Genomic DNA, 25,814 nt, shown 5'->3' on the forward strand with positions numbered 1-25,814 from the left:
GACACACCAACCGTCTGCCAGTTGCGGCAACGTTTACAGCAGTTAGAATGCTTTCGCCATGCTCAACCTGCACCCGGAACGTCCCGCTGGCGTGCGCGGTACTCACGGCTCATGGTTCCTGACCCGCAGGACACAGTGACGCCGTGGCACCTTGTATTGCGCTCGCTGCAGCGTTGAAGTCAAGATGAGCTGGCACGTCCTTCGCGCTGTGAGGTGTCGTCGTGGTCGTGGGATTCACACTCTCTGCTCGCGATGACTTATAAGAGACAACTGTCTGGCGCTCGTGCGTATCGCTCTTGCTGTCGACTCGCGAGATGACCACAAGCACTGACGGGCTGATTGTCGCGGCGAGCTTGGCTGCTCTGTTTTTCGGTGAGTCTCGACTTTCCTATACTACAAGGAATCCAGCGACTGACGAGGATGCTAGGCATTCAGCTTGTGCTATACGCACTGCTCGGATACACACTGCTGTGCGTGATTGCTCGACTGAAGTGTGGTGCTCGACTGATTTCTCCTCAGCACCGGCGGAGCCTTCAAGGGCCGCGCAGTGGTCCTGTCCACAGCGTCGCTCTTGACACTGATGAGTCTCTCGAACGTGGCTCTCAGCATTATCTACGCCGAGGCTTCGACGGGATCCGAGATAGAGAAGGGCGCCATGGCCGGGATCGACGTGACGATCAAGGTGTTCGGGAGGATCAGCGTGCGTTTTGCCTGATAATCATACTCATGTGGGACTAACTCGTCACTTCTCATAGCTTCTCATCGCACAGCTCATCGTCATATGGCGGACGTGGATCCTCTGGCAGACGAGCGTTGTCGTTCGAGCGCTCCTAGCCTTCCTCGCGTTCGCATCCTGCAGTGAGTTCGCAGTCGTTATATGCCAAATCTTGATTGCTGACGTATCGTCCAGCGACGACAATCATCAGCATCGGCCTCTGCTTCGTCGCCAGTCTCAGCACAGCGACCGTGGCCAGCGATGCGCTTGTCATGCTCATCCCGCTCATCGTCACGAATATAGTTAGCCTGCTAGCGACCTGGACGCGATTGTGGGGCGCGCCGAGTGAACGGTCGTGGTGTGTACTCCCTCTGAACTCTTCTGATTTAAGCAATACTAATGACCGATCTAGGTCCGACACGACCTCATCCCATCGGGGACGCATGGCTCGCATCGCAGTGTTCTTCCTGGACTCTGGATTGATACTCGGGGCATTTCTCGTGCGTCGCTCGCCTTCGGACCCACTACCCAGGCTAACGCGAAGACAGATACTCTACCTGGGCTCCGAGGTGTCGAGCGGAGATCTCAACGCCAGGAGAGAGACGGCGGGCGGCGCAGCGCAGTTGACGCGCGCCCTCACCGGAGCTGCGTCGGGTGTAGCTGGCACCATTGGGATTCTGGTCCTCTTGCTTGTCGTCCACCGAGTTAGCACTGCGGACGTTCTGTTGTACGGCGACAGTGACGATGCGGGCACCGCGCGAGACGACCACACCCTTGCGAGCTCGAGTACTTGGCGGATGAGCAAGAAATGGAAGGGGGAGAAGGAGAAGTGGGATCAGAGTGACTTCGCCTCCTCCGACCGCGCGACCATATCCACCGTCGACGAGCTCCCGCGCTATAGCCGGCATATGCGCGATGTGAAGGCGTTTCCGGTCCAGGAGCCGCCGAGCCTCTCTCCTCCTCGACTAACTCGCCCGCTGCATGTCGAGAAGGCGACACGACCTACGACCGAGGGCGCTGTTGCTCAGGAGCACCCGCGGAGCTGGTTCGAGGAGCATGCGCGATGTCGAGTCGACCATACCGAGTGCAGACCGCACTCATCGCCATCCATGCGTCCTCCAAGAGAGGAAATCGCGCCCAGCGTAAAGCATGACGCGTCTCGATCTGGCGAGCGGAATACGACGCCTGCCGCCGAGCAGGATATTGTCGAGGTGTCGACAGCTCCTACACCGCACACCGTCTTTGCCGGCTGGCAGACGGACCGGCCACTCGAGCTGCGTCCGTTCACTCTGCCACCTCCCACATCGCGACCGCGCACGGCGCATCCGGCATACCCACTCGTGACGCGGCCGGTGACATCCTACGCACCTCGGCGAGGCAGTCTACCTGCTCAATCGCCCCCTCGTGCTACCGGCGCCTCTCAGCCTCAGGCATCACCATCTCACTCCGCACGCGCACCACCAACATCAGCTTCCCACACCGCACGCGCGCCGCCCGCATCGCGTCCTTCGGCCGCGTCGAAGCGGCCATCACATACATATAGCTCTTCCTATGTCGCCTCGCCGCTTCATTCCATCCGCGAGCTGCCGCCGCCTCCAGCGCCCGAGTCCGAAGCAGACGCTTCCGAGTCGACCTATGTGCACGCTCCCGAGTCCCTATACTCTCGCGCGCCAGACTCCGATGGCGCACCATCCCCACAGAGCTCCGTCGAGTCCATCGCGGACCCGCCCACCGCATGGCGCTGGCCGGGCCCGAATCCCAGCAGCGGGACCGTGTACCGAGGGCATGGCGACCATGGGTCGTATCAGCACCATGACTACGCGCCGTATCGGCACCATGCTCTGAGCCGCAGCGCTGTGTCGAACCTCTCCAGCCCGAGCGCGTACTCTGTGGACTCGATGGCGCTGGCGATCCGGGACGCGGCGGATCCGCTGGAGCTGTACGGGAATTATCTGTGGGGTTTGAAGATGGCAGGTGAGGGAGAGTCTGAGGAGAAGCGATCGCATGGGGATCATAAGCAGAGTATGAGAGACGAAAGAGAGCGGCGGCGGGACGATAGAGAAATTCGGCAACGGGGGTGAACTCGAGACGCAGTATCCTAACGTATTATATATCCATGCAATTTACGCATTCACGACCGATGGTTTCTTTGAAGAAGGATGTGATCGATGATGCTCAGGAGCCCTTTCAGAGAAGCATCGCCGTGGTTCATCGTTCCGTGTGATATGATATGAGGACACTGGAAGTTACGAGACCTGCTTGCAGGCTCGTCCAACATCCACGTGTTCAGGCGCACGAAGGCACAACGTGCACGCCATGCGGTTGTTTCGATCCTTCTTCATCGTGCCTCACACCACCATCATTTGTGCGCAAGGCTCTGTCGAGGCTCTAAGCGATTAGGTTGGTTCCGCGCCTCACAGGATGACGACCATCTCGTGAATGATATCCTTAGCACAGGCTCGCATCGAGATGGACGCCGATCAGGCTGTGGACACCGTCGCAGAACAGCGTCCACTTCTCCCTCTGGAGTTACTGGAGCACATCGCTGGCTATACCGATCGCAGCACACAATTAATGCTTGCCTTGGTATGCCATGCCCTAGTCAACTTCAGCCGCCGTCATACCTTTCAAGCGCTCTATGTCCGCCAAACGGACGAGGTTCTATCCGGCATGCCCCGCCTTGCGTCAGCAACGTTCGCAACTCTTCTTGGATCTCCTATATGCTCATTCGGGACGTATACTAAGAGTCTCACCCTGACCCCCGGGAATTACGAGGAGGGTCTGTTCAAGATGTTGCGGCACCTACCCAACCTGACAGATCTACGCTTTGAAGGCACCAGATCCACCCTATGCGTTCTCACAGATGACCATCTACATCCCTCTCCCTCTCATTTTCCCACATTGACAAACCTCACCCTCAACTACGTTGTTCTCCAGAGCTTCTCGACTCTTACGTCTATCCTCGTCGCATCTCCTCAGCTGTGCAGCATCGAGTTATTGTGGGTGTCGACAAGGCAGAGCCCATCGGCGGACACGACCGTCGATCCGTCAACCTCTGCGAGACTTGTTGGCACGTTGGCGCAGCTTCGGAGCCTCCAGATGAAGATAGTGTACGGCATCAGCAACCAGCTGCAGCGACATCTCCTAGCATGGATATTGGAGCTGCCACAGTTCCCGCGTGTCGAAGAACTCGGCATTACTCTGCATGGCTCTGATTCGAGCCTCCCGCGGCCACTCAACGCGTTCATGCGCGGCACGGTCTTGTCACTGAAGAAGTGGACCATCAACCCTGACGAATACAGGAACTTTCTGCGGACAGACCGTGCGCACACTGTTATGACAAATGCACCGTCTTCTAGGCTGACCTTTTATCGCAGTTTGCGGCCTCGACTTCTCGCAGTTCTTAGTCCTGCACACGGTCATACTCGACCCTATCGGGCTGTGTACCGTGCGCATGCAAGATCGTCGTGAAGACGGACGCCTCCTTCGCTTCATGCTTCAGGTCCTCGCCGCGCCGGCCCTCCAGACCTTGATCATTCACCTCAAGGTCGACGAGGATCACTCCATCCTGGACTGGGAGACGGAGCAGCTAGACTGGGCCGCCCTAGACGCCGCGCTCGTGGAACATCCTTCCTTGGAGCAGGCGTGGTTCGCATTCCACTTGTCCTCGGCTTTCCTGTTAAGCGAGCCTGCAAAAAGAGCCATGTTCACGTCCGTATCCTACCTTCCGAAATTCCTGCCGAGGACGAACGCCAAAGGCATGGTGCGACCAGGGATATTACCGCAAAACAGTGGTACGTGAATATGTCATCCTCGCGTAAGACGTAAAGACGTATACTAATCCATTGCTTCTGTGTCATTACAGACTCCCAGGATTGAATGGTCGACAAGGGCACTCCCTGTGCCGCAGCTTCTGCGGCTTACTGGAAGAGTCGCCTGAGTTGAGTTCCTCGTAGTCACAGTATAACGATTGCGGCTGCAGGAGGAAAATTTATCGGTCCGGCTGAGACTATCGAGAGGTCACAGAACCTGGCTAGTTGTCTGTCTATGCCGTCCGACCATACTTGTAGAATTCGATGAATGTACGCTGCCAGGAAGGTGATAATCAGATATGCACTTATATTTGACACGTGAACGTGGGAACTCAGGCGAATTTGAACTGACCACGTGTGCTGTACTGCTTCTCTCATCCGACACCATATCGTTCAATTATCTTTACTCCTGCGTGATTACTGTCGGTACGAAGTATTGTATTTTGTGAAATCCATAGCTGATCCGCTATCTCAAAGGATATCCTCTGTTGAGGAGCAGAATTATGCATGTCAAGCCCGACGAAGCTACGCCTCGCTTGCCCTTCGAACTGCTAGAGCTCATAAGCGACCTCGCAAACGCAGACACACAGCTCGTGTTGGGTCTGGTATGCCGCGCTCTGGTTGAATGTAGCCGCCGCAATGTGTACAAGCAGCTGTGTGTAATTCGGTCGGAACCGCGATCGTGGGCGGCAAGTGATGACGAGTCGGACTCGTTCGCGGAGTTCGTCCATCTCGTACGTTCCCCGAAGTGCACGTTTACGCGCCATGTCCGGCAGCTCACTCTGCGCCAACACCTTACAAGGAAGGAAGGGCTGCCTAGCACGTTTTTGGGACGACTGTCCGCTCTTACAGATCTATGCCTTGAAGGCAGGGACTTCCGGGCCTCATGCGTCCTCGAAGATCTGCATCCCATATCGTCTGGAGTCCCGGCCTTAACCAACTTGTTCCTGACGCATGTCGTACTTGCAAGATTCTCTGCACTCGCGTCCGCACTGTGTGCGCTTCCCCAGCTCCAGGGTCTGTGTTTGAATGGGTTATATGTCCAGTATGAGGATGAAGCAGCAGACCCCGCGAATGACATTCCGCCAAAGTACGCGCTTACGAACCTACGCCGCCTCAGGCTGCATCTGCAATGGTCGGGTGACGCTTGTACATTGCGAAGCTTCTTGGCCTGGATGCTTGCTTTGCCAAACATCGCGCCTGTCGAAAACCTCGACATACTTCTATCTAGTACGGAAGTCGACCTCTCTCCGCTGGTTTGCAGCCTAATGCGTCGTCTGGCCACCTCACTTGCTCAGTGGCGCGTCGCACCAAGCAGCGAAATCTGGTACGGCTTCATGGGAGTTGACTGTATGTACAAAAAACTTGAACCCCTCGACGACTCTCACATGCACGTCCAGTCAGTAGCCTTCATTTCCCGCGCTTTAGGTCGATGCACACCATCGTCATTGACCCAGTTAGCGAATATCAACTGCGTTTCGAACACCCCGGCGCCCTGTTGATTCGATTCGTGCGAAGAATCCTCACGACATCGAGCCTTCGACGGCTTGTCGTACGTGTTCGGATGGACGATAATAGGTGGCCCGCCAACGACCGTTGGCCGCCAGCTGTGGACTGGCTGGAGCTAGACCATGGGGTAGTAGGGCATCCACTTTTAGAGGAGGTCTCCCTCGTTTTCTATTGTTGCTACAACATAGACTCGAGAGATATCTTGTCCGAGTGTTTGACCCGGGCTCCCGAAGTGATGCCTATGACGAAGGCGAAGGGCATCCTGCGAGTCGAAGTCTCTGACAAGGCGACAGGTATGCGCGCTTGTTGCTTATGGGAATGTTGTGAATACGCTAATCGCATGATACAGGATATCGCGCATCATCCGACTGAGACTTGTGAAAAAATAGTCTGATGCGTGGCCGTGTCTGGGGCAGTGGGTGGATTTTGCCTGATATGCGACATTTCGAAGTATAGTACAGATTATATGGTATGCAGTCATAAACGCAACGGTCGAGTGTGCTCGCCGACACCGACTGCGAGTTGTGCGCGGCGTAGGTCACGTGGAAGCTCAAGTAGCACGTGTCTCGCATGCGGCTGGTCACTTTGTCACGCAAGAACGCGCCTTGCCTTTTGCCGCCATCTTGATTCTGTAGCAGCGGGTTCAGTCAAAGGGTAAGCAGTATCCATTCGAGTAATTCTCGCTCTCTAATTCACCGGCTTTCTCGCATATCTTTAGACTCGGCTTTCACCCGGGTGCACGATGGATGTCTCCAGGATCAAAGCGCAGGATGCCGCGCTGCCACGATTCCCTTTGGAACTCCTGGAGCGCATCATGGTGTTCATACCCGACTTGAAGACCTTCTTGAACTCTGCTCTTGTCTGCCGTGCGCTCGTGGATGTCAGCCGACGCCTGACGTTTCGGCGCATCCGCTTCTCCCGACTGGGTTCTGTAGCCGGGTACAGTTCGTTCAAGGCGTTCGAAGCCCTTCTGGAGTCGCCGATGTGCACTATCCCCCGACATATTCGCTGGGTTGCCCTACACTGGCCTGCTACGTATGAACGCAACCTCGTGGAACCGCTCAGCTGTCTGCAGCGACTGCCCAATCTGGCGACGTTGCGCGTAGAGGGGATGCGTGATCTTTCCTGTGTAATTCCTCTCCACGAAATTGGACCATATCTATCATCGAAGTCTCTAACAAGCGTCAGCCTGGATCTGGTCGTCATCAGTTGCTTTGATGCCCTCGTACGGATGCTCAACTCCCTAGGCAACCTACAAAACTTCTCGATGAACATCGTCTCTCTCCAAGGCGGACAAGGCGCAAAGATAATGCATCGTCCACTATCAAAACCAGAAGGCCTCCTTGCGCGCCTATGTCGCCTCAAATGCTATTTGCAGGGCCCACTCGAGTGGGGCTTCCTCTGGTTCTTGTTATCCCTCCCATGTCTCCCGCCAATCGCGTACCTAGATATCCGTCTCCCAATCGCAGGTTCCGGACGGTCGGAAAGATGGTGCAAATTCGTTCATGGGCTCAGGCATACGTTGAGATCCTTGCGCATCCACCCCGGCTTTCGGGACTTTATCGAAGCGGAATGTGGGTGGTCCTCAGACGCTTGCTTTTCCATGTCGCTTACACATGTCTCAGATACGAAGTTGGATCTGCCGCAGTTCACGTCGCTCTCCTCTATCACCATCGAACCGGTCCTTACGTACAATCTGCGAACGGCCGGGACGGGGGACTGCTTTCTCAGCCTCCTTCTCTTCTCATTAACGGCCCCATCCCTCTCGAAGCTCACCGTCGTGTTCATGGTTGACCACGTGCGTTCAGTGGATGCTTTCGGCATTTCTTTCGATTGGGCGGTCCTCGACAGTCGCTTGGAGAGGGCGCCGTGTCTGAAGGAAATGAAATTTGTCATCAGCGCCTGCTCGGTAATTATGCAGCTGCAGGGCGTGCATCGGAAGGCGGAGGAGAATATCCGCAAGCTTCTCCCGAAGGCGCATGCGAAGGGCATATTGCGGGTGAAGGTTGCGAGCGTCGCCTTAGGTGAGAGCCTCATGACGTGTTATACGGCGCTTCTAAATCTCACCGCAAAGATGACTGAAAATGTTACCGCCTTCATGTGTGCGGAACCTTCATGTATGGGTAACGTTAGAATAAGATTTGGATGTCCATGTAGCGCACGTGCTTTCCGGTCGCCCTTGAACAATGCTTGCATTAAACATTAGCAAACAAGCGCTTGCTCTCGAGCATCATCATCATTCAAGAGTTCGGTGATTCTGTGCGTATTCGTTGAGGATGAAATTGAGTACAGGCCTTCATCTGAAGGGGCCCGTTACGCAGGATACACAATAACTTCATCGCTCCTTCCTCAAGCAGGCAGACCGTGACGATGGAAGGGGCAGGTGATGGATCCGGAGGCACTTCCCCTCGTCTTCCCCTGGAAATTTTTGAAAAAATCATGGACTGTACGACCGACCCCAAGACTCTCCTGAGTTTCTCACTCGTCTGTCGCGCGCTGGTCCATCGAAGCCGTCACCACTCTTTTCGTCGAATCGTCATGCGCTACAAGGGGTCCGACAACGCCGAAGCCGACTATCGAGAATTTGGCTCCCTGCTGTCATCGCCAGCATGCACTATCGCTCAGTGCATCCGATATGTGGAGCTGGATCGGCCCCTCGCATTCTTCTTCGACACTGGCAAACATCTACTATGGTTGGCACGCCTGCAGAATTTAGCGACGCTGCGCATCGACGGGATGCCGGAGTACCAGCACACTGCATTCAATACTCTCGGCCCATCTATTTCCTTATTGTCATCGTTGAAAAGCTTGACTATACGTCGTGCCGGTTTCGTCGACTTAGCCGCGTTTTTGTCTACGCTGTCTGCGCTTCCCCGACTGGGAGATCTGTCTCTATACGCGGTATACCCGCGCCATGACATGGACCAGCCATCCACCGATGCGCTACTCCAAGCCAACAGACACATCCTGCCGCACCTGCGGAGGCTGAGATGTTACATACATCGCGACCTCCAGCGGCCTTTCTTCGCCTTATTGGCAGCATCGCCGCGTCCGCCGCCAATCGTATACCTGGACATACCGATGGCTGCACCGAGGGCGGGAGACACACCTCTGTACTCCAATTTATTGCGTGCAGTCTAGCCCACGCTGACTGCTCTGCGCTTGGATCCGAGTGACCAGGAGGGCTTTCTCGAGTTAGCGGAAGGTGAGGCTTGATCTTGCGTGCACCTATCGTTGTATCTCATCTCAATACCATAGGTCTCCCTCTCGGCTTAGCGTCGCTCGAGCATCTGCGCTCAGTAACAATCGAGCTCGTGGTATTGACTTCACTGAACTTTCGGCGCACGGCGCAGAGCATAACAAATCTGCTGCTCTGCGCGCTCCAACCTCCTGCTCTTCGGAAGCTTACCCTGTCGTTTAATACCCTCCTCAAATCGCCAGGCCTCATTCGCCTAGTGATTGAAGGGGATGTGCTCGATGGCCGCCTAGAACAATTGCCCTCGTTGACGGAAGTCAAGTTCATATTCAGCGTTCCTTCCGACTTCGCGCAGATGCCGAACTTGCATCGGGATATCGAGGAACTGATCCACGGGATGTTTCCGAAGGCGAGCGCGAGAGGGATATTGCAATTGGTGACATTGAAACCATACGCCGCAACAGGTTCGTCCTTCATCATTTCTGAACGTAACGGAAGGTTAAGATCATGCAAGAATTTGCGGATGCTGGCCTCTAGAGACCTTATTGGTTACGCATACAAACAACATCATACACCCAGAATATCTACCTGGTTCATAGAACTCAAAGTCTCCTTCCGCACCCACTCGCCCTCGACACCGGATTCAGCAGGCGACAGCCCCCTCCAGAGCACGAGCCGAGTGGTTAGCGGACCCCAGTTGTGGCCATCAGAAGCCTGCATCGCTGCGCGCCACAAGTCTTTGACCGCGCGTCCCCAGGTCGCCTTATCTTCCATCGGAGATGCTTCGTGTAAGCTCGCAGCACGGTGCGGCGGCGCAGGTAGGTCAACGATGACAGCATCGCGCTCTGACGCAAGGTCCAAGCGCGTCTCCAAGCGCTGGAGCCCGCGCAGGGTGCTCTGAATTAAGCGCGAGAGGCCTTCTGCTGAACGGCCCTGGAGGCACGACAAGCGTAAGGTCGCGCGACATAACCAGGGCAGTGGTTTCTCTGTAGTGATGTCAGTCATGGATAGCACCGAAGCGAAGAGGGCACGTACGCGCGACATGCGTGTCCTCCGCGATGGAGGTAAGGGAGCGGCAAATCGTACTCCGCCATTCGCCATGTGTAGCCGTCTCGACGCGACCGGTATCCGCAAGCGTCATGCAGTTCTCGAGTATGCGGACCCAGACCACTGCCTCTTCGTCTCGAGCATCACGCGTCTGCATCTCGATCCATGAGAGGAGGCCGGACTTGATGATCAAGGAGGTCACAGCTTGCGGGACGCAAGTCAGGTTGGCCAGGACCTGACGGACGTTAGACTACAATAAACCCACGAAGAGCAATTTTCGCACCTCGAGAACACCTGAGCGCAAGGCCTTATCCTTCCCGGCGCTCTGGAACATGCTGGCCAGAAGGTCCCACGTATGCCTCCGCTTGAAGACTCGCCAGTCGTCCGTGCCGCACATGCCATCCGCGAGGAACTTAAGGATCCACCCGCGTTCCTTCTTCCAGTCATCACCGCTGCTGTACAACATGCCGTACAGCATCGGTACGTCGTCGACGTCGAGAAGGGGTCGTTGCAGCAAGAAGCGGGCGGTCAGCGGGTAGATGAAGTTGGTAGGGTAGAAGATTGCGCGCAGAGCGTGGGCGAGGATGAGGGTCGTGTAGGTTGGCAATCGCTTGGGCGCGTCATCGGACCAGGCAAACACGGAGAGTGCGTCCTTGAGCAGCGATAGGACGTAGAGAGCATGATCCTTTTCTTGCATGTCCGCGCTCTGTGAGAAATGGTAAGCGCGTATACGGACAGCGACGAGAATGGTAAAATACCTCAAGACATAACCAGAGCGAAGCTAGCTGGTTCGCCGCAAGCTCACGTACTTCGCTCTCCCTCGCCGACATCATGCGTATCAACAACGACACGATGTTCGTACGGAAGACCTCTACCCAGGCCAGAGCCGTTGCCGGTGGGCACTCGAGAATCATCTGCGCGAAGAGCAGCACGAGGAAAATAGGGTCGTACAGCGGCTCCTCCCATGAGTACGCCCGATGCTCAATAGGGGTATCAAGGTCGCGCCACTTCGGGTAATTCAGGCAGGTGCGGAGAACAAGGATTGGGTCCAAACTCTGCACGGCGTCGAGCGCGGTCTGAGAGGCTGAGTCGCCCACGGAGGACCACCGACTGATGAGGGATGTAATCGGGGTGCTGCGTTCCGCCTCAAAGAGCTGGAAGATGGCGAGGATGCGACGATCTGCGCTGGAGAGCGTCCCGCGGTAGACTTGCAGCAAGGGCTCGACGTGCGAGATCTGGCATGTGTTGCCCGGATGCAACTGGAAGAGGGTGTATAGGAGATGGACGAGGGGCTCGCGAGAAGGCGAGGTGACGCTGGCGGCCCTGGGGAACTTGGCACTCTGGACGATAGCTTGAATGTTGCGGTTCACGACGAAAGGCTACAAAGAGATAAGGTTTCACCAATACAGCGAGCATTGAGCGCACCTTCATCGACGCATGTCTGGCGAGCACGGCTGCCAGCTGCAGGATGTGGGGAAGGCCGAGCGCATGCTGCACAACTGCGGTCAAGAAGGTCTCGACGGAGTGGGTCTTGACGACGGAAGGCCGCCAGACGACGAGGTCATCTGCACAATGGTCAGCCACGATAACAGAAGATGGACGAAGACGCACTCACTCAAGACATGCGTCACTGCCCGGACATCCTCCATCTCGGCCCGTTCATCCGCCAGATGGTCTACAAGATCGCGAGTGGACCGCTCAACAATCGCTGCGAGGAGATCGTCCGAGTCAGAAACATCGAGGTCCACGAATATACCCAGGAAGTCAGAGGTGACCACAGCAGTCGGCTTCTGCACGGCGGAGACAATGCTCTTCAAAAGTGATTTTGGAATAGCCGACAAGGTCTTCAACAACCTCTGGAGACTGGTCGACACATTCCTGCGCGTTTCCGCAGGACAGCCAGGCTTTAGGATGGCCTTGATCACACGTGAGGCATGGGAGGCAACGCTATCCCAAAGCCCCACCACCTCCGTACCGTTCGAGTCGGCGAAAGCGCCGAGGACCATCGCTAGATGTTCGACGGAAAGCGACGCGGGCTTGTCGGACTGCAGCCACTGCACGAATGTAGACTCGGGCAGTTTGCCCTTGTAGATCATCCCGGACACGATCCGCGCAACCGAGTCGTCCCAGTCGTCGGCGCCGAGGAATGCGTCTGCGGAGAGCTCGGGCAGCGGAGCATGGCGCGAGCGCCAGCGTTGCTCAGCTTCTTGGATGAGGGCGGGCAGGCCTGCTTCTCGCCGCACGATCCCGTCCACACCCAGCGGTATGCTGCTGGTGACCGAGCGAACGAGCAGTCGGTCGAGAAGGGCGCGGTTGGTGAAGGTCGCCCGTAAGGATAGTAGCTCGGCTGAGCGTGCGGCGATGATGTCGATGGACGAGCTGGCATCAGGGGCCTGCCCAATGACATCGAGGAGACGGGCGATGAGGGTAGAAATGATGGTCTGATCCAAAGTGCCGAGCTTGGACATGGTGAGGTCGAAGAGCTGGACCAGATTGCTCGTCGATAAATAAGGTAACCAAGGCGAAGCGCATGCAATCTAGTAAGGGGGATAAGTGCATATGCGAAAAACATCATTGTGAAAACTTACGATGTTTACGGTCAAGCCCTTGCTCTCAAAAGCGCTTGACAGCGCATTGAGCCAGTAGATGGTGATCTCGGACACAATAACCTGCTCTCCTCTTGATGGAAGAAGTCCCTCGATGAGTCGCTCCAGAGCTGCGAACACCTAGTCAGAACTCAATCACCCGATGTGAGGCTAAATGACTTACCTTCCCTCTCATCCGAGCCGGTCGACACGCTAGTGCAGATCTGCGACAGCGCAGGAACATGCATAATGAACGCCACGATATCCGCCGAATCTTGCGACGACATCGAGGCAAGGTACGTCTTCGCGAGGTCGGCCAGTAGGTACAAGAGCGTCGCGCGCACGTCAACGCGTCCCTCTGTGGACTCGAGATGCTGCAAGACCAAGCAGAATGCTCTTCGCAGGTCATATGCAGACGGCTTGGAACAAAGGCTCGATACGAGTGCCTGTCGATGATCGGCGTCGCGGAGTTGCGCAAGCTCAGTGTTCAAAAGGAGCCATTCGAAGGGAACGCTGTGAGGGGTATCAACGATGACCACAGCGAGCCTCTAACCGATATGGAACGTACCTGTCTCCAGCTTCCTCGACTGCCTTCATTCGCTCGTCCGACTCTCCATCCACATCCATCTCCGCATCCCTGCCTAGCAGATCTCGCGCCAAGCATGCCTTCATCGCCCCCAATTCCCTTCTCACCGCCTTCGCCACATCCTCGCCCTCCTTCGTCAGCCTCTCCTTATTCCATATCTCGTCCAACCTCCCCTGCACGACGCGCAGCAAGGAGGGCGCATGGAGCGACGTAGTCGACAGCCTGAGCAACAAGCGGCGAACGAAGGTGGCGAGGGCAGGAGTGGGCGCCTTATGCTTCGCCTGCTCCAGCACGGTTGCAAGCAAGGGGCTCGTAAGCTCGTCGGCCGCATCCGCCGAGGCGAGCGCCCGGAGGTCATCCATGTAGCGATAAGGCGTCTTCAAGCACCGCTGGACGCAGTCGTCGAGGAAGGATACGACCGCGTCGAGCTCGCCGGCCTGCGCAGGTAGACAAGCCAGCCACAGCGCCGGCTCGTTGGGCGTGTCTTGGAAAAGCACGCTCTTCGCAAGGAGGTGGCATGTAAGGTCGTGCAGCGCGACACGCGTGGCCGACAAGGTAGCCGTCCTCGTCCCCTTCAAGAAGAGGGAGAAGTAAGTGTGTGCCGATCCTGCGGGCTTCGACCACCACGCGAAGTCCTCCGTTTCCTGCAGTAGGCGCAAGACATGCAGTTGCTGCACGCCGCGCAGCTTCGCAGAGACGCCGTCATCTTCTTCGTCCGACGGGCTGTCCACGGCTGCGTCCCCCATCCCAACGAGCGCGCGTCCGACATCGACGCGCACTTCGCGCACCGCGCCGGGGAGGACGCGGTGGTAGAGCCACATGAGCCGCGCGGCAGCTTCCCCGAGGAGCGCGCGCTGCGCAGGATTCCTCGCCGGAGGTTTGCTGACCCCGTCGGTGTTCTTGAGGGCGTCGCCGCCGTCGGTGCTCTTGGTCCCGTCCTCCGCCATCCTCGACAGCCCGACAATGACCCCGAACTCGGGCACGCGCCGCCGCACCTCGCGCTCGAGCTCCGCACGACGCGCGGCCCACGCACCCTCGCCCTCGTCCGCTTCTCCAGCCCCGACCTCATCAAATGCCTCGAGCACCGCCGCGTACTTTCCCAGACTGCGCGCCAGCGACAACGCCGCAGCGTGCTGCACCAGCGGCTTCGCATGCTGGAGCGCCTTCGTCCAGTGCGCCTTCATCGCGGGCCCGCCGGGTAGCGTCGCAGCGATGATCGCGTTCAGCGGCGGCGGGGAGGGGTTGGGCAGCACGTGCTCCGCGTCGAGGTAAAAGCACGCTTTCGGCACGGGCAGCGAGACGATCTCGCCCGCGAGCGCGATGTTGACTAGCCAGCGCGAGCTGAGGCGCGGCTCAAGGGTGAGGCCCGCGGAGGCCCAGTAGCCCGTGACGAGCTCGGGGCACGCGGCGAGGATGCGGAGGGTGAGCTCGTGCTGGCGGGGGTCCTCATTCGGCTTGAGGTGCTTGAGGAGGTAGGCGAGGATGCGGTTGTGGATTTTGAGGGTGGAAGAGGTAGGCGTAGAGGCGGAGGTGGAAGTAGACGGGAGAGCGGCGTCGGAGAGGTCTTCGCGGGGATACCAGCCACGGTCGCGGAAGCAGACGCCTGTGCCGGGGCGAGTGCAGATGGCGAGGAGGAAGTGGTGAAGAACATCGCGGGTTTCGTCGGAGGGGTTGTCGTAAAGCTTGAGGAGCTGCGAGGTGCATGTAAGCAACAGGCTCGGAAGCAAAATATAGCACGCACATGCCCCATCGTCGTCTCGTTGAAGAGGGCGACCTTCAACGTCCGCTTGACCTTCGGATCGCACCACAAGCCCTCCCAGAGGACTTCAAGAACATGCTTGACGACACTGGGTGGATCTTGGTGGAGGCCCTGATGTCAAGGTCAGCAATAAGCATGCGCATATATGCGTGCGTACACACCTTCAGAGCAAGTGCGATGCCGGGGATGTGTTGCTCGAGGAACGCCGCCTTGTACGGAGAGGAGGATGTCAGCGGTGACAGGATAAGAAGCATGGTGAGGGTGCGGATGTCTGTTGAGGTATTAGCGCCGCATAGGTTTCGTTGGAAAGATGGCACTCACCAGGCCGAACGAGTGCATCCACCAGGTCCTCCCCTGACTTGCTTCTCCTTCGCATGTTGACCAGCTTGGGGAGCGTCTTGCCCTCCCAGGGAAGTAGCTCCACTACCGCTTTTCGCTCCCTCCCGCTGGCGAAGTTGGCAAGCGCATTCACGAGCTTCAGGGTGGCGAGGATGAGATCGTTGCTGCTGCCCGAGAGTGCAACGAATAGGCGTCGGCTCCATTGATCTTGCAGTAGGTTTCGTACAATCTGCATCCCAGCAGCGTGGTAGGGTAGGTGGGTAGACAGCAAGGTGAGCATACAGGCGAGCACTGAGCAGCATAGTGCGGGGAGCTGGGGTTGACGCTGCGATGGACATTAGACCCAGTTTAACGGGGAGGAACGTTGCGACGCACTGGATTGCTAGTCTCCCATAGTTGCAGTACATCCTGAGCGCCAGGGGAAAGCTGCAGGAACTCATCCACAAGCACTAGCCTCGCATCCTGTGTAGAGATTTTCTCCTCGGTTGGCTTGATCGTGAGCTGGTTTCGCAAAGCAGTCAAGGCTAAGCAGTCTCAGCATCAGCGCATAGTCTATCTCGGACATGACCAACGCTCACATCGCGTCACAGTGTCTGGATCGAACGCGCGCAAGGCATTCCGGATCGCCTGCGCGCTAGTGAAGACCAGTGCGCTCTCCGTCGCGTCGGTCTTCTGTCGTTTTCTGGGGGGCTCAGAGGCCGCCTGAGTCGTGTGCTTGGCCATGTCTCCCGTCGTTTCCTGTCGCGTCTTGCGCGGCGATGATGGATGGAGGAGAACAATGGGAAAAGAACAATGGCTTTGTCTGTTTGCCTGTGTATGCGCCGATCAATGACCGCACGTATGCTACTGTCTCCTTTAGGAAAGTATTCTTTTCCTCCGCTGTCATCTCCGGGAACATGACATGTTCGACTTCGCAAAAAATATACCTATTGCTAGGAATAATCCTCTCGACGGCCTTCAGAATGCCCCGCACCTGCATCCGAACCCATGAGAATACCGGAAGCTTCAGGACCAAGTTATGCCTTCTTATCTGGACTCTGCCCATTGGACTTCATGGCAGTCTCGTTCCGTCTACGTTATCCTCCCTCGTGCTCGCCCTATCTTCTGAGCTATATTCACGCCCACATGACCCGAAGGAGTTTCTCCGTCCTCGTCCTTCCATGTCTGATCGGACCTTCCTTCTACTTATCGTCTTCTGGCATTGACAAACGGGCGGGCCGTCGTTGCATGCGGTGCTCTTCTCGTCGAGTGGGTACAGTATATAATGAGTGGACCGTATGAGCAAGGTGCTTCTGGCCCTCATCTTTACCGACTTCGGCGAGCTCAACATGATACTGACGACTGCAGTATCGTTCTTGGGTGTGGTGACTTCGACGGCGTATGCGCAGACGACGTGTAAGTACTTGATACTCTTTTTTTCCTATGTCACTCACATTCCCTATACCGCCAAGTGTTACCGAAGCGATACGAGACGCTGCCTCTGGGTCATGTCCGTCCTGCAGGATGGCTAGCAGACCAGGTTGGTACTACACCTCATCTTGAGGGATACCAGGTCCAACCCGAACTTCCCAGCTTCAACTCCAGATCGACGGCATGGCGGGCCACGAACATCTATTCTATCCATAGTCTGATACTTCCAACTCGCCGTGAGATATCTCGCTGACGAAGGTTGGGCTCCAGCGTCATGGAAAGCGACTGGATCGGCGGCGACTCCGCCTATTCGAGTCTTGAGGAAGGTGCGCTAAATCGCCTTCGCTATATCATCAATCTACCGATTATTACCATAATCCTACTAAGCCGGCAGCTACTGGTTTGTGCGTTGTATCCCTACTTTCCCGTACTTCCTGCTGACCACTGTCTCTAATCCAGAATGGCATGATCCCAAACGCCGTGCTCGGCAACAACGACGAGATCCTGCAGAAAACAAAGGATTTCATGAACTACGTGCTCGAGCACCAAGGAGACGACGGCTGGCTAGGACCGGAGGCTAACAACAATAGGACGCGCTACTTGTGGGGACGGTAAGCTTTTCTTCTCCTCGGTCACCCCCTCTTTCCCCCGTACTTTCCCTGTAACTCACCCTTCACCCCACTGCCAAGCCTCCACTAAGGCATGCCTAATCCCCTCTTCCCCAGCTACCCCTTCTTCTTCGGCGCCATCCAGCTCCTCGAGGTCTTCCCCGAGTACACCGACCCCTTCGTCAGCGCGATGTACAAGTTCGTCCCGCTCGCGAACCAGATGCTGCGCGACGGCGAGGGCCTGGAGATCTGGACGAACACGCGGTGGGAGGATTTTGTGATGGTGCTGGAGTGGTGAGTGGGCCACCTTTGCAGAACTCTCGATATAAGTGCACGCTGACAAAGACGCCCAGGCTGTACGACTACCATCCAGAGGGCCAGGAAGACCTCCTCCTTGATACCATCGTCCGCCTCCGCGCGTCCGGCGTGCCTTGGGAAGAGGTGTATAAGGAGGAAAACTTTCCCAAAATTGAGGTCGACAACCTGGAGAATCCGACGGGCTATGAACTGAGCGTCAGTGATGTTCTCCGCCATATGAGACGTACTAACGCCTCTCTCCCTCAGTGGCACGGCGTGAACTTCGCGGAAGGCATGAAGGCCCTGCCGGCGATGTATCGCGTGACGGCGAATCAGTCGGGTAAGACTGCCTCTAATCTCCTTGCGCTCGATTCCTTCTCGACTTCGTGAAGTTACGACCAGCTCACGATCCTATACAGAGCTCGACAGCATCAGCCACGCTTGGGATATGCTTTTCGAATATCACGGTAGACCGTCGGGGATGTACTCGTGCGATGAGTACCTGGCGGGGAAGGAGGCAACGAGAGGGTGCGTGCTAGACATTTTTCTCGTGTCTTTTGAGAGGGTATTGCGATAAGTGACTGACGCGTGCAACTAGGACTGAGCTCTGCACTGTCGTAGAGACCATGTACTCGGCGAACTACCTATACCAGGTCACAGCGGACGCGAAGTATATCGACCGGGTGAGGGACGTGCCGTCCGTCGCAGAGTGTCCACTGACTATTCTCTCAGGCCGAACGCGTTGCATACAATGCGCTGCCTGCTGAGCTCACTGGAGGTGAGTGGGGCAATGAGCAGTAAGCGAACGGCAGGGTGAGAAGTGATGTTGACGCGAATGGACAGATATGTGGCACCGCCAGTACAACCAGCAGCAGAACCAGGTCGCATCGAAGAATATGACACCGTGTGTTTCTTCAACAGTTCTGGTGGAGTATGTACTGACGATCTAACAGCAACCCCTTCTACGTCGATGGGTACACCTTCCCGTTATAGTGCCTTGCGCAATACAGCTGACTCTGCACAGACCGTACGCGAACGTCTTCGGGCTGGAGCCATACTACCCGTGCTGTACCGTCAACCATCCTCAAGGTTTCCCGAAATTCGTCTCCCACTCCTTCCTCAAGACCGTCGACGAGACGGCGCTTGTTGAGGTCTACCACGGGCCGTTGACTTTGAGCACTACTCTTGGAGGTCAGTATTCTGCATCACCTTTACTCGCCCTTCCCTTTCGTGGGTGCTGACATCCTATCCCAGATAACACCATCAGCATCACCTCCGACACCACGTACCCTTTCAGCGACTCCGTCTCTCTCGCCGTCGACGCCTCAGCGCCTTTCACCTACTACATCCGTGTCCCAGATTGGGTCGTAAATGGTACGGTGGCGACGAATGGTGGCGCGGTGGAGGCGATACAAGCAAGTGGAGGCTTGATGAAGGTGGAGATTCCAGAGGGAAAGACGACGCTGGACTTGGTATTCCCAGCGGAGATCACGACCGGTACGTTTGAGCGATAGACGAGGAAGGAGGATGGGTAGCTTAGGATTGTTCCCAGAGGACCGTCTGCACAACGCCATCGCCGTCCACCGCGGTCCGTTGCACTATGCATACGACAGTGAGTCCCTTTGACCCGCCCTCAGCGTCTCCCTCTGACCCTCGCTTACCAGTAACCTACAACACCTCCACCATTCAAACACTTTTCCCCGCTGAGCCGCGCGCCAGCGACCTCCAACTCGACGCCACCGGCGCCTGGAACTACGCCATCGACCCATCAACGCTCAAGTTTGTCAGCGATGAGGCCAGCGGAAGCCTACCCTCACCCATATTCGACTCGAACGTGCCTCCGGTGTATATAACTGTCCAGGCATGCCCGATTGAGTGGGACACGGCGGGAGATACGTTCGCTGCGCCGCCTCCGGAGAATCCAGAGTGCATCGGAGACGCTGTGGAGTTGAAGTTACAGCCGTACGGGGTGAGTAGTATCTACACCCATGCAGGTTCAAATGAGTGCTGACAGGAAACGGAATCAGGCTACAAAGCTCCGCATATCAGAGTTCCCAGTCGTAAGTCTTTGAAGGGACATAATCGGTCGACGGCGTGCAAAGCTGGATATCTTGTTTATGCTTTGGCAAACTGCAATAGTGCAGTTTTGATTACGAGAGTGAAAGTGAATAGTATGGATCAATGAGTAGGACTAGCGGAAGAATCGCGATTGTATGAGTTAAGTCGGTTCGCCTCAAAAGACACGACAGCGACTGATAACCGTCGTGGAGGCTGTAGCTTTAGAGCTTGAGTCTGTAAGCTAAGAGTAACTGAGCACCTCTGACTCAGTTCGAGCAATGAGCGATTTATGTAGAGGTGGATTTCCAATGCAGAACCCAAAGGGATGTAGTGATGCTCGATAAGGAAATCGCATGGTTGAACTTAGTGGCTGGTCACGTGAGTCACAAACTGTACAGACCCGGCAAAGTCCGAATAGCGCCAAATTGTGCTCATCGTTTAGAACAGCGCGCTCACGGCATCCTCAAGACAAGGTGAGTTGCTGCCCCTCTGTCCGATCGAACGTTCTGCTCACGACAATCGTCAGGCCATCTCCGCCATGGGTCAGTCCCTGCCAAAATTCCGCTTGAAAGGAGCAAGAACTGATCTTTTACGATGAATAATAGTCAACCTCCGCTCCCAAAAGCGCCTCGCCGCGTCCGTCGCTGGCGTCGGCAAGCGCAAGATCTGGCTCAACCCCGCTGAGCAGGCGGAGATCGGCAACGCCAACTCGCGCGCACATATCAAGAAGCTCTTCAAGGATGAGCACATCATCCGCGAGCCCACCCGCATCCACTCCCGCTCCCGCACGCGCGATCTCCACGCCGCGAAGCGCAAGGGCCGCCACACCGGCCCTGGTAAGCGCAAGGGTACGGCCGAGGCCCGTATGCCGACGAAGGTCCAGTGGATGCGGAGGCAGCGCGTGCTTCGTCGTCTGTTGCGGAAGTACCGGGAGGCTGGCAAGATCGACAAGCATCTGTGCGTTACCCGATCCGCTCTCCGATCCCCATTCATTGATACGGCGTCCCGCAGCTACCACCAGCTCTACCAGAAGTCCAAGGGTAACGTCTTCAAGAACAAGCGTGTCCTGATGGAGTACATTCACAAGGCGAAGGCTGAGAAGACTCGCACCAAGATCCTCTCCGACCAGATGGAGGCCCGCCGTGTCAAGAACAAGGTGCGTGCGCCTGCCCCCTTTCCGCTTCTGTTCACTCATTTCGCTTTAGGCTGTCCGGGAGCGTCGCGCTGCGCGTGTGCTCGAGAAGCGGCAAGCGATCCTCGCCGTCGAGCACGAGGCACCTGTCAAGGAGTAAAGGGAGACTCGCTACCATTACTCTGTACTACCACGCCACCCTCATCCTCTCCCTCCGCGCTGTCTCATCGCTGGTCCCACGTATGCATATGTCCCTACTGCAGAATGCTATGCACGCCCCCTTATGCCGCCTCAATCGTTGTTGTATTTCAAGCTCTTTCGCATCATGCCCCGAAACTAGCGTGAGCAACCGTGCATTCAAAAAATGGCTGTGCCTAATCATCGGCCAAGCGCGAACTGTTCAAATCAGGGCTCCCCCATTGCAGCGAAGCCCAACCAGGACACTACCATAGTCGTGTATTCCAGCAGGCCAGATTACCGTCATTGTATGCCCAACCGCGGCGCAGTCCTAAGCCTTGACTTTTCCCACTTCTGGCCGTATCTTCCGACATCGTACTGACTCAGGCGGGCCGGTGCCATGCGGTACGCTGGCTATATCTCGTATCTTTTGGCCGCAACCCTTTCAGTTTGTGGGTTGCAACTTGCCGCCATGTTCCTTGCTTCATGGCTGCTCGGCGCTTCCGTGTTGTCGACCTTTGCGAGCGCGCAGGTCCTCCTCCAGCAGGAGCCCTACGATGCAGGCCTGTTCACGCCCTTCGAGAGCCTCTCGGCATTGTCCGAAAATGAGTTCACGTCCCTTTCTCACCCGTTCTTCCCCAATTACGGCGTGCGAGTGAAGAAGACGAAGTTCTGCGACGGGATGGTCAAGTGAGTGCACAGATAACGAGACTGACCCGAATGACCTGGGCATACCAACAACGACGCGTAGCTCGTACACAGGGTATCTAGACATCTCCGAGACGAGGCACCTGTTCTTCTACTTCTTCGAGAGCCGCAACGACCCTGCGAAGGACGATGTGATTCTCTGGACCAATGGAGGTTTGTTCGTCTCATCTTAACACTCGCTCGTCGTAAGTGATACGTTTTCCAGGTCCTGGCTGCTCTTCATCTATCGGCCTGTTCATGGAGCTCGGTACGTACTCTCGGACGCAGGATCTTGAGAAAGACCAACACAGCTCAGGCCCCTGCCGCGTTCTGGACGAGAGTGGTGCCAAGTATCACTCCGAGTCGTGGAATAGCAATGCCAACCTCTTCTTCATCGACCAGGTTCGTGCTCGTCGTTAGCATCATTCTGATCTTATCCCTTACAGCCAGTCGGTGTTGGTTACTCGTACGCCGACTACGGTGAACATGTTGTACGTCCTCTCTGTCAGCAATGGGGTTGCGAGACGTGATAATGGTGACAGTACACCACTGAGGAAGGCGCCAAAGATATCGCTGCTTTCGTTGCTATATTTTTTGAGCACTTCAGTCAGTTCAAGGGACGGCCTTTTCATATGGCTGGCGAGTCGTATGGTGTAAGCACGTCCTATCTCTGGGTGTGTAGCGGTCTGATACTGTCCTGCATAGGGTCGCTACCTTCCTCTGTATGCATCAGCGGTGTACGACCAGAATGCCGCTTTGGTTAAGGCGGGGATGACCCCAGTGAACCTGTCCTCTGTGCTCATAGGTGCGCTTCTTACTTTCCAAGCCTTACTTGCGAGTAAAAACATCCAGGGAACGGTATCTCGGACCCCTTCCGCGTGTTCCTGTCCTACTACGACATGCAGTGCACGAACGCGTCTGTCCCGCCCGTCGTCGATATCGCGACATGCGTGCACCAGAAGACCATGGTGAGCTATACCGAACGATACGCACGTCACCTACCGGCATCGCTGACCTTGTACTTATCAAGGTCAAGCGCTGCACTCAGTGGTTCCAGGAGGCTTGCATCGACCAGTACGACGCCATCAACTGTGGCGCTGCTGCGTCCGTCTGTCAAGGCGAGCTTGAGAAGCCGTTCTATGCGACTGGTACGTCTCGTCCTTTCCTGTCGCCGTATCTCATGCTGAAACTTCTGCAGGCATGAACCCCTACGACATCAGCCAGCCCTGTAACGGTACTGTCGAAACTACGCTTTGCTACCCGATCACTGTGTATGTTCTATCCTTTCCCTCTATCCTCCCCACCCACTACCCGGACTCATGACTGACTGTCAATGCTCTGCACAGTCACATCAGCAACTACCTCTCCCAGCCCGAGATCCGCGAGCAGCTCGGCGTCGACCCCGCCGTGCCCGCGAACTTCTCCTCCTGCAACACGGACGTCAGCCAGGGCTTCGAGCTCGCGCAGGACGGGTACCATGTGACGACGAGGGACTACGTGGGCGCCCTGCTCGAGCGTGGCGTTCGGGTGCTGATATATGTTGGCGACTATGATTGGATTTGTAACTGGGTGCGTTGGCCAATCGTTGTCGTACCTGAAGTGGGGGAGATGTACAAGAGAATGCTAACGCCTCACCAGGTCGGCAACGAGCGCTTCACGCTAGCGCTGAAGTGGTCCGGGCAGGCCGACTTCGCTAGCCACGAGCTGCGAGACTGGTACGTTGGTGGAGCGTCGGCGGGCAAGACGCGCAGCACCAGCGATGGTCTGTTTACCTTCGCTACTGTGCATGCGGCGGGACATATGGTATGTACTCTCGAGTGCACAAAAGGAGCGTTTACTGAAGGTCTTGTCTAGGTCCCGTACGACAAGCCGAAGGAGTCGCTTGAACTGCTTAACAGATGGCTCAAGGGACAGTCGCTTTGAACGCTCCTATGTCAAGGTCTTTCTATCTTCCAGTTCTTGGTTTGATGATAGTATGTGCATTGAGATTGTGATACATACAGCATAAGAGGAAGAAACGAAGAGATAATACAGAGCAAGATCGAGTCCAGACAAAAGAAGAGATCAGACAGCATCACCACCTAACACGGCACACTCCACCCCTCCCACTCAAACCGCCCCTCCTGAATGTCGACGAGTCGTTGCCACAACGCCTTGCCCACCGGCCCATACCCGTCCTCGTACTTCTTGAAGACCACATCCTCGCCCTCGAACCCAATCCGGGCGAGGGGCACGACGATAGACGCCGTGCCGCAGGCGAGGACCTCAAGCAGGGAGCCATCCGCGTTCCACTGGCGCACCTCGGGCATGGTGATGAGGCACTCGTGCGTGTGGATCTTGAGCGTGGGGGAGAGGCCGGGGAGCGTGGTGCGTCCCTGCGTGTGCGCGTCGGCGAGCTCGAGGATGGACTGGCGGGTGACGCCGGGCAGGATGGTGCCGTCGAGCTCGGGCGTCATCAGGTCGACGTCTGCGAAGGGATCATCAGCTCGATGAACAACAGAACAAGGTAAACAATGTGCACGCACCCCCATCCTCCCTCTTCCGCACGACCATGAAGTTCATCAGCCCCGCCTCGCAGATCTGGCGGTTCTCGCCGATGAGCCACAGGTTCTGGTCGTACCCGCGCGCGTTCGCCGCCTTCTGCGACTCGAACGCGGGCGCGTAGTTGCCGCCCATCTTGTACGCGCCCGTCCCGCCGGGCCACGCGCGCACGCGGTCTTCGACAGCGAGGAAGGAGAGCGGCTTGCCAACGCCGGGGAGGAAAAAGGGCGCGCTGGGGTTGAGGATGATGTAGATCATACCGTAGTCGTCGGTGGGGGCGACGCCGATGGCTGAGTGAGTTGGGGGTAAGTCAATGGGTCATGGAGAGGTGGCGGAGACGTACATGGACGGGTACCGATGATGGTGGGGCGAATGTAGAGGCTGAAGCAGGGCTTGCCGGGGATCCAGCGTGCCTCGACAGCGATGAGGCGCTTGAGGAGGGTGAGAAGGGCATCGGGGTCGAACTCCTATCATGGGGTGAGTATAGCGTGTGCTACCCAGCAACGATACGTACGGGTAGGGTTGCCCTCTTTGCAGAGCGGAGGAGCCGTGCGAGGTTGAGCTCCGGACGGAAGAGACGAGGCTCGCCATCGGGGCCAAGGTATGCCTACGTGACAAGGTAAGCCAGGGTACACACAACATAACAATGAAACATACCTTCATGCCTTCGAAGACACAAGGACAATAGTGGAAGCACGACGACGAAGGGTCGAGGGACAAAGGACCATACGGCCTGATCTCGGGATCCTTCCAGCCATTGACGGGGTCATGCTCAATAACGAGCATATGGTCGGTGACGCTCTGTCAAGGCTAGGGTGAACAAAGGATGTAACGTCGAGGAGGGTCATATGGACGTACCTTGCCCCAGACCATGTCTTCCGCGCGAGTAGGAATAGGCTTAAGCTCTGAAGATAGAGATACGCGAAGCTTGTCCGGCTGGGGGGCGGGTCAGTGACGGCGATAAGGACCATGATGGTGATACCCACGTTCAACGGCGACGGCTGCGACGCCTTCGCAGGCTCGGAGCGTGCACCGACATCAGCGGTCGTGGGCTCGACAGTGATAGCCATAGCGCTATGCGTAGGGTGGTACGAGGGGGAGGTGCGAATGCGAGTGGGAGAAGAGGGCAAGGGCGGCTTGACCTTCCGCCCAATCCCTCCCCGTATTTATACGGAGGAAAAATTTGACATGCACGGCGTGACTCGGACTGGACTTCCGCGTGTTGATCGGTACGCAAAGCACTCTTTCCTTCTCGATTGAGTCCTTTGAGAACTGGAAGATTGGACTGGACTGCGCGCGGCCTTTTTTCAGCGTATCTGGCCATTTCGGCACGTACTGGGGGCAGGAGCGGGGTAT

The 25,814-nt window shown here is 56.7% G+C and overlaps 7 protein-coding genes across 7 annotated transcripts; 5 read left to right on the plus strand and 2 right to left on the minus strand.

The window, feature by feature from the left end:
• Window positions 1–314: 314 nt before the first annotated feature.
• On the plus strand, window positions 315–6,485 carry SCHCODRAFT_01193964 (uncharacterized protein; the record flags this gene model as incomplete). The annotated part of the gene is made up of 14 exons (XM_003026447.3): window positions 315–372; window positions 428–470; window positions 520–700; window positions 756–858; window positions 911–1,073; window positions 1,128–1,215; window positions 1,264–2,737; window positions 3,168–4,037; window positions 4,093–4,509; window positions 4,864–4,953; window positions 5,005–5,261; window positions 5,304–5,877; window positions 5,928–6,329; window positions 6,386–6,485. 14 exons carry the CDS (start codon window positions 315–317, stop codon window positions 6,406–6,408), a joined length of 4,743 nt encoding a protein of 1,580 aa, XP_003026493.1. The 3' UTR covers window positions 6,409–6,485.
• A 292-nt stretch (window positions 6,486–6,777) lies between these two features.
• SCHCODRAFT_02594323 (uncharacterized protein) lies at window positions 6,778–9,769 on the plus strand (the record flags this gene model as incomplete). Its single annotated transcript, XM_003026448.3, has 6 exons — window positions 6,778–7,610; window positions 7,662–8,060; window positions 8,243–8,295; window positions 9,178–9,241; window positions 9,295–9,668; window positions 9,731–9,769. Coding segments are annotated over 6 exons (1,762 nt in total), but the record flags the coding sequence as incomplete, so codon positions are not given.
• Window positions 9,725–16,309, minus strand: SCHCODRAFT_02753782 (uncharacterized protein). Its single transcript, XM_003026568.3, has 14 exons — window positions 16,127–16,309; window positions 15,924–16,072; window positions 15,531–15,873; window positions 15,371–15,480; window positions 15,192–15,320; window positions 13,433–15,141; window positions 13,049–13,377; window positions 12,868–12,995; window positions 11,895–12,816; window positions 11,705–11,844; window positions 11,038–11,658; window positions 10,563–10,985; window positions 10,268–10,514; window positions 9,725–10,218 (listed from the first exon to the last, which is right to left on the minus strand). Exons 1-14 carry the CDS (start codon window positions 16,269–16,271, stop codon window positions 9,800–9,802), a joined length of 5,814 nt encoding a protein of 1,937 aa, XP_003026614.1. The 5' UTR covers window positions 16,272–16,309; the 3' UTR covers window positions 9,725–9,799.
• Window positions 16,310–16,921: 612 nt separating this feature from the next.
• Window positions 16,922–20,116, plus strand: SCHCODRAFT_02645079 (uncharacterized protein). The gene is made up of 19 exons (XM_050346418.1): window positions 16,922–16,943; window positions 17,000–17,067; window positions 17,121–17,173; window positions 17,229–17,284; window positions 17,346–17,362; window positions 17,418–17,569; window positions 17,684–17,860; window positions 17,920–18,079; window positions 18,131–18,203; window positions 18,283–18,391; window positions 18,462–18,546; window positions 18,596–18,641; window positions 18,707–18,767; window positions 18,817–18,837; window positions 18,888–19,054; window positions 19,118–19,360; window positions 19,416–19,475; window positions 19,528–19,832; window positions 19,891–20,116. The coding sequence occupies exons 4-19, from the start codon at window positions 17,233–17,235 to the stop codon at window positions 19,933–19,935; spliced, it is 1,773 nt and encodes a 590-aa protein (XP_050197022.1). The 5' UTR covers window positions 16,922–16,943; window positions 17,000–17,067; window positions 17,121–17,173; window positions 17,229–17,232; the 3' UTR covers window positions 19,936–20,116.
• Window positions 20,117–20,371: 255 nt separating this feature from the next.
• SCHCODRAFT_02645089 (60S ribosomal protein L19) lies at window positions 20,372–21,589 on the plus strand. The gene is made up of 6 exons (XM_003026450.2): window positions 20,372–20,394; window positions 20,448–20,463; window positions 20,527–20,878; window positions 20,933–21,077; window positions 21,127–21,394; window positions 21,444–21,589. The coding sequence occupies exons 2-5, from the start codon at window positions 20,460–20,462 to the stop codon at window positions 21,211–21,213; spliced, it is 588 nt and encodes a 195-aa protein (XP_003026496.1). The 5' UTR covers window positions 20,372–20,394; window positions 20,448–20,459; the 3' UTR covers window positions 21,214–21,394; window positions 21,444–21,589.
• Window positions 21,590–21,702: 113 nt separating this feature from the next.
• SCHCODRAFT_02521311 (peptidase S10, serine carboxypeptidase) lies at window positions 21,703–23,840 on the plus strand (the record flags this gene model as incomplete). Its single annotated transcript, XM_003026451.1, has 12 exons — window positions 21,703–21,920; window positions 21,982–22,091; window positions 22,144–22,319; window positions 22,364–22,408; window positions 22,460–22,570; window positions 22,623–22,722; window positions 22,770–22,885; window positions 22,948–23,065; window positions 23,116–23,188; window positions 23,264–23,486; window positions 23,556–23,720; window positions 23,772–23,840. The coding sequence occupies 12 exons, from the start codon at window positions 21,703–21,705 to the stop codon at window positions 23,838–23,840; spliced, it is 1,524 nt and encodes a 507-aa protein (XP_003026497.1).
• A 158-nt stretch (window positions 23,841–23,998) lies between these two features.
• Window positions 23,999–25,331, minus strand: SCHCODRAFT_02673722 (branched-chain amino acid aminotransferase II; the record flags this gene model as incomplete). The annotated part of the gene is made up of 6 exons (XM_003026569.2): window positions 23,999–24,384; window positions 24,443–24,748; window positions 24,802–24,925; window positions 24,973–25,065; window positions 25,116–25,259; window positions 25,317–25,331. The coding sequence occupies 6 exons, from the start codon at window positions 25,329–25,331 to the stop codon at window positions 23,999–24,001; spliced, it is 1,068 nt and encodes a 355-aa protein (XP_003026615.2).
• Between the last annotated feature and the right edge of the window lie 483 nt (window positions 25,332–25,814).

Source organism: Schizophyllum commune, assembly GCF_000143185.2.
Source record: "Schizophyllum commune H4-8 unplaced genomic scaffold SCHCOscaffold_17, whole genome shotgun sequence".
NCBI classification, from domain to species: Eukaryota; Fungi; Basidiomycota; class Agaricomycetes; order Agaricales; family Schizophyllaceae; genus Schizophyllum; species Schizophyllum commune.

Excerpts from the sequence above, each read along its gene's own strand:
- SCHCODRAFT_02753782 (XM_003026568.3), bottom strand. The coding sequence starts at position 16,271 with ATGGCCAAGCACACGACTCAGGCGGCCTCTGAGCCCCCCAGAAAACGA. Across the intron at positions 12,996-13,048 it reads CGGCTCGGATGAGAGGGAAG|CTCTGGAGCGACTCATCGAG; the intron begins GTAAGTCATTTA and ends AGGTGTTCGCAG. Across the intron at positions 10,515-10,562 it reads TGCGCTCAGGTGTTCTCGAG|GTCCTGGCCAACCTGACTTG; the intron begins GTGCGAAAATTG and ends AACGTCCGTCAG.
- SCHCODRAFT_02645079 (XM_050346418.1), top strand. The coding sequence starts at position 17,233 with ATGGAAAGCGACTGGATCGGCGGCGACTCCGCCTATTCGAGTCTTGAG. Across the intron at positions 17,570-17,683 it reads ACGCGCTACTTGTGGGGACG|CTACCCCTTCTTCTTCGGCG; the intron begins GTAAGCTTTTCT and ends CCTCTTCCCCAG. Across the intron at positions 18,080-18,130 it reads CGACGGGCTATGAACTGAGC|TGGCACGGCGTGAACTTCGC; the intron begins GTCAGTGATGTT and ends TCTCTCCCTCAG.
- SCHCODRAFT_02645089 (XM_003026450.2), top strand. Across the intron at positions 20,879-20,932 it reads GGCAAGATCGACAAGCATCT|CTACCACCAGCTCTACCAGA; the intron begins GTGCGTTACCCG and ends GGCGTCCCGCAG. Across the intron at positions 21,078-21,126 it reads CCCGCCGTGTCAAGAACAAG|GCTGTCCGGGAGCGTCGCGC; the intron begins GTGCGTGCGCCT and ends ATTTCGCTTTAG.